The following is a 5,618-nucleotide window of genomic DNA, read 5'->3' as shown; positions in this document are numbered from 1 at the left end:
TTGGAAGTGTCTAAGTCAGCTGACGGAGAAAGGGACACAACAGTATGAAATGTCAAATAATGACCTGCTCGATTTTCTCTCCTTTCCACTTTCCCTCTCTGCCTCTATCAAACCTCCCATCTTCCCTGCGGCTTCTCAACACGGTTTAAGCCCCGCCCTTGTTGGAGCCTAACGACTTTCCTTCGCTACCGGCTTCCCTTGTCGCGTTTGGCCCGGCTCAGCCGCCGTGACAAGGCCTTTGCGCATGTGCAGGGTCAACCGGGAGGAAGGTGAAGATGGCGACGGCCAGGGCGGGGGTCCTGGGAGCGCGATGGCTGCAAAGGGCAAGCCGGACCGTGGTGCCGCTGGGTGCACGGACAGGTCCGCGAGAACGGGCGAGGCCCGAGTGTGGGGATGCCTGAGGTTTGGTGTGTCGAGGGTTGGCGGGGGGGTGGGGGGTGCGGCGGGGGGGGGACGGGTATCGCGGATACCGCGGTGGCTGTGTCCAATGAGGGGGCGGAGGTGGAGTTAGTATACCCAGAAAAGGGGGTCAAGAGTCTCACTGGTCCCTTGAAGCCTGGGCCACCGCAGCCACCGCAGCTTGAAGCCTTCGGGGCAGCAGGAAGGACAGGGTCTTTTCTGACCCGCCCTCTTCTGCTCTCCAGCTTCGCACATTACGAAGGAGATGCTCCCGGGGCCCTATCCCAAAACGCCGGAAGAACGGGCCGCCGCCGCCAAGAAATACAATATGCGGGTAGAAGACTACCAACCGTACCCGGATGATGGCATGGGGTGAGATGCAGCAGAGTCGTGATGTGAGATGGCCAGCCGGGTTGGGTGGCTCGACTCCGACCATTTTCCCTGAACCTTCGCGTGACCCCTCAGAGTCAATGGTGTGGGTGCCTTTCTCGGTGGAGGGAAGTGGGAGGTGATGGGTGAGCAGCTGCAGCCTAGAGGACTTCAATTTTCTCCTTGGCTCAGGCTATTTCCTCAAATGAGGAAGCCGAGATTTTAATAGCTCCCTTGAGGACCCCTGAATAGCAGGAACTTTCCTTGGCTTCAACCAGAGTGCGAGGTTTCATTTAGATTGAGCATCTGCTGGGCTCAGGTGCTGTCATCCAGGCACGTGATCAGGCTGGAGCTGGACTCCTGTCTTGAGAGCCTTACTTGTAGATGGAGTACTCTATATTCGTATGTATGTCTTTCTTTTAAAAAATATCTTTGCTGTTAGGGCTGTGGAAGTTGTAGTAACTGTCGAGCAGATTAAACAGCCAACTTCCCTACTCCCAGTGATGTTATCCATCCCCCCCTTTACATAACACCCCTGTGGTTAAGTATCTGACGTGATTATGGTCACCCTCATTTTCTTTCCTAGCATACTCTTTCAGTAGTGGTTTTAGCAGCTCCTATTTTTCTTGCTGTTTTCCAATCATTTTCTGTGACACATAACTAGTTGTCATCATTTCCTATGTCTCTTACTTTGTTGTGGACAAGAGTAGCCTTGGTAGCAGTCTGTAAAAGTTGAAACTGGATTGTTACGGAAAACCCAGCTTAGCAGGAAGTCCCATGAGGCGTTTGAGACATGGAGCTGTATGCTAACTTGGTAGTTGGGAGCACAGTTGCTATGAAGAGAATGCTTTAATCTGAACCCTTTTTGTTTGTATTCCAATTAGCTGGGTGACCTGGGGTTCAGACTAAACTTCAGTTTCATTTTCTGTCTAATGAGGGAATCAGAGTGATTGATTGCTAAATTCCCTTCCAGCTTTAACATTATAACATTGCATGACTTCTGTTGTTGAAAAAGGTAAGAAAAGCATGTATGTTATAATGTATATTATAATGTTTCAGAGTTTGACATCATCTTTTATTTACATTTTGGACTTCTGTGATTAGTTCTGTGCTTAGTGACTGTAAATTGAGATCTTAATTTGAAAGTGGGTTTCTCTGTCCTTAGGGGAGGCCGTTATCTGTCACTTGGTTTCTCATCTCTTAACATGAGGGGGCTTTGAATTGCCTGAGTGATGCTGCTCAAAGCCCCTTCCAGAAGTTTTTCTGTCTCTCAGGTATGGTGACTACCCAAAGCTCCCTGACCGCTCACAGCAGGAGAGGGATCCGTGGTATAACTGGGACCACCCAGACCTGAGGTTGAACTGGGGTGAACCGGTGAGAGATCCATGTCCCATTTGACCTTTCTTCCTTCTTGCTAGTATCTTCATGAGGATTCTTTATTTAGCTTAAATGGCATTTTGCTGTCTAAGCAACATTAAGGTTTTCTGCCCAAGAAAGCAAGACCCAGTGATCTGAGATCTGAGGTCCCATGTATGGCACATGGGAAGAGACTTCTAGAAATAATCAGAGGTCTGTACTTTGAAAATTGTGCACTTCCATGCTTGAACTGTCCTTGGTCAGCAGAACCTAGACCTAAGCCAGCACCTAGTCTTATGTGGTAGAGTAGCTCACACTTGACTGGCAGAATATTGCCCCAGGGCAGTAGAATGCCTTTACCGAACCTTTTATCAGGCTCTGATCACCCTTTTGCAGACTGCCTGCCTTTTGCAGGAAGAGCAGAATGTTGCATTTAACTGTTTTTCTGCCTCAGATGCACTGGGACCTTGACATGTATATCAGGAACCGTGTGGACACATCCCCCACGCCTGTTTCCTGGAATCTCATGTGTAAGCACCTCTTCGGCTTCGTGGCCTTCATGCTGTTCATGTTTTGGGTCGGGGAGACTTACCCCACCTACCAGCCTGTGGTGAGTATCTGAGAAGTGCTCTGGTAGGCATATTTACTTAGTGCTGTTTCCTGAGGGAATGAAGTCTCTGGAGTAGGGATCCAGCCAATACCAAGCTTGGCTTCCTGTTAAGGCCTGTAGAAGGCCTTACCCATTGACCTGGCACAAGTCTCAGAGAACTGCTCCATGCCTACTTCTTGGGTCAGCCTGAGTGAGAAGAAACAGTTCAGGACTAGATGAGAAATGAGAATGTGTAAGTCAACTAGTCTTCTAAAGTTGCCATTTGGGGACTATACTTACCAATTATATTTTAGCAAGTGATCTTTGAAGGTGGAGTCAGGTAATCTAGAGCTGAAACCCTATTCTTTGCTGGAGGTGTAAAGGGCACTAGGTCCTATAGGGTACTGGAAGCAATTGTTTACTACGAGCATAACAGTTTTATCTTGGAGAGCGTAAAAGACACAGAAAATATACTGTCTAGCTTTAAGGAAGTTTGATTTGGATAAGAAGAAGATGTAGAAAATGACACGATGAGCAACATTTGAACAGAGATATAGGAATGTGGCAGTTTTAGTGTCCATATGTTTGTAGTGAACTTATGTGTTAAGGGGTATGAGGTCTTGTTAAAAAGAAGGATCATGCTAGATACTAAAAATATGTATAGACTTTTGCTTTGGGGCAGAAGTTGGAGAGAACATTTGGGGCAAGAAAAATAGAATGAAGGAAGGAAAAGGAGAGTTAGTCAGCTGCAATAGAATAGGCATATAAAATATTCCTAGATAACCAGCTTTTGGTTACCTAGAGAGCTGCTAAAAATTCAGATCCTTGGTTCAGTAGCTCCATGATGGGGTTCTAGAATCAGTATCTCATGTTCTGGGAAATTAGGTGTGGAAATTGCCATGTTAAAAAATGTTGTGAGGTGAGTTGGTCATTTAGGTTGGGATGCTTTGATTGTGTAGTTAGGGATTTGCACTCAGCGGTATAGTAAGACATTAATTCAAATATTTATGAAGACCCTACTATGTACCAGATACAGATTGTGCTAGGGGTTGGGGATCCAGTGATGACTTGGTCTACCTCTAGACAGCAAGGAACTATGTTGAGTTTTTGAACAGAAATGACATAATGAAGGTTAGGATTTTAGGATGTTTAATCTGGGAATAGTCTACCGAGTAGATTGTACAGGAAAGAACTGAAAGCAGGAAGACTGTCAGGTTTGCAGTTGGCTGCTCAGTGCTACCTCTGCAGAGATAATCAATGTCCTGATGGTAGCTGGTACGTCTGTGTGCACTGACACGAACCTTCCTACCAAGCCCCAGGGGCTCCAGGCTGGAGAGTGCACGTAGGGCTGGTGTGAGCACTAACTTCACTTCAGGAGAGCAAGAAACACAGTGTGGCGCTTCCATTTTTCAGTTCTGTAAGCACATCACCCTTTTCTCCTCCCCTTGAGCTGTGTTCTCTGACAGCTGTTTGTTGGTAAAGCCAGCAGCCCCTGAAGCACGTCCCAGCCGTGTCTCCTCTGTGCTTTCCCCCACCACTGCTCCTGCACGCCTCATTTGCTAGGCCACTTTAGTGGTGGAACCATTAGAGGCTGAGTGACTTAAAGGAGATTGAGTCTGTCTCGACCCCAGGAGAGAGTGGGATGGATGGATGCGTCGTCTCATTTAGAAAGCTCCCTCCCTCCCTCCCTCCTTCTCTCTCTCTCTCTCTCACTCACTCTCATACACACGCGCACACACACACACAGTGTAGGCACCACTTCTCTTACAATCTAGGTTTTCTCTCTGCCTTGGGCTGATTAGGGAAGAGGAGTGCTGTTCCTGCTGTTCTGGCGCAGCTGGGTCTGACCAGAGGCTACCTCGTATCCACTTACCATGTGTGATTGTTAACTCGGAGTGGGGTATAGCCAGGTATTGGCTGGGATGTATGCTATCTTGCTGACCTGTGTTTTTTCCTTAGGGGCCAAAGCAGTATCCTTATAACAATCTGTACCTGGAACGAGGCGGCGATCCCACCAAAGAGCCTGAGCCAGTGGTTCATTATGAGATCTGAGGTGGCTTCATCAGCTTTGTGCCCCTGAACTGACTCCCTCATTTCTAGAGATTTAACCTTAATGAAGTCCCTAATAAAACTTAGTGCTGTGGTATCTGTGCATCATTTCCCCAGGAATAGCCACTGCCATGAAAACCTCATCCTTTTCCTTTTTTTTTTTTTTTTGGTCTGCTGTCCGTTCCCACCCCCCAGCACCTCTGAGATTAGAAAGACAGGAGGTGGGGGGAGTTAAGCACAAGAAAATGGTAATTTGTTAATTTTGCTGGGACCGTGAAGGTATTTGAGGGTTCCAGTTGGCAGCAGGTGGTAAGGGTAGCTCCTTTTCCCATTTACAGGGTTGAAGAAGAAGAAAGATACGTTCCTGACTTCCCAAGTTGGAACAAAAAGTATTTCCCATTAAAAAAAAAACTTTTTATAGTGGCTAGTTTTTTTAAAAAACTGTATTTTAACACGTTTCAAGTATATTCCAGGATATATAGTTGTCTTTGGACTCACCTGGGAATGTGACCGTAATGTTATTTCTATTGTAAGAGTGTGTATTCCTTGTTCCAAAGCAACTTCTGAATCCTGCATTTATGAATTAGAGGACTGTCCAGTGAGTTTTTCTGAACCTGTGCATGGCTTTTGCTCCTGTTTTTGAGGGTCTATCTCAGTGCATCTGTTAAGTGAACCAGCTCATTTTCTTTTTGTCCCTTTGGGGACATTTTCTTAAGCAGTCATGCTGCCTGAAAGCCTGTCCCATAAAAAAAGCACACATTCAGTATGACCTATGAAAGCAAGTCCATCCAAGTTAGTTTTTGTCCAGGCACTGAAGGGGACTTTTATGAGATCAGGGGGTGGGTACGGATACTAA

At 46.7% G+C, this 5,618-nt stretch overlaps 1 protein-coding gene across 3 annotated transcripts; it reads left to right on the top strand.

Annotated features, from left to right (window-relative positions):
• Positions 1 to 216: 216 nt before the first annotated feature.
• NDUFB8 (NADH:ubiquinone oxidoreductase subunit B8) lies at positions 217 to 4,857 on the top strand. 3 transcript variants are annotated; one of them, XM_035027335.1, is made up of 5 exons: positions 217 to 360; positions 645 to 771; positions 2,043 to 2,142; positions 2,579 to 2,734; positions 4,673 to 4,857. In XM_035027335.1, the coding sequence occupies exons 1-5, from the start codon at positions 276 to 278 to the stop codon at positions 4,763 to 4,765; spliced, it is 561 nt and encodes a 186-aa protein (XP_034883226.1). In that variant the 5' UTR covers positions 217 to 275; the 3' UTR covers positions 4,766 to 4,857. The 3 variants fall into 3 exon arrangements, with proteins under 3 accessions (XP_034883226.1, XP_034883231.1, XP_034883239.1); XM_035027340.1 differs by having other exon boundaries at positions 230 to 269; XM_035027348.1 differs by having other exon boundaries at positions 269 to 402.
• The last annotated feature ends 761 nt before the right edge of the window (positions 4,858 to 5,618 follow it).

The sequence above is a fragment of the Mirounga leonina genome, unplaced genomic scaffold (genome assembly GCF_011800145.1).
Source record: "Mirounga leonina isolate KUSES-001 unplaced genomic scaffold, KU_Mleo_1.0 Mir_114, whole genome shotgun sequence".
NCBI lineage: Eukaryota > Metazoa > Chordata > Mammalia > Carnivora > Phocidae > Mirounga > Mirounga leonina.
The sequence above is the reverse complement of the archived record's forward strand: the minus strand, read 5'-3'. Positions and strand labels throughout refer to the sequence as shown.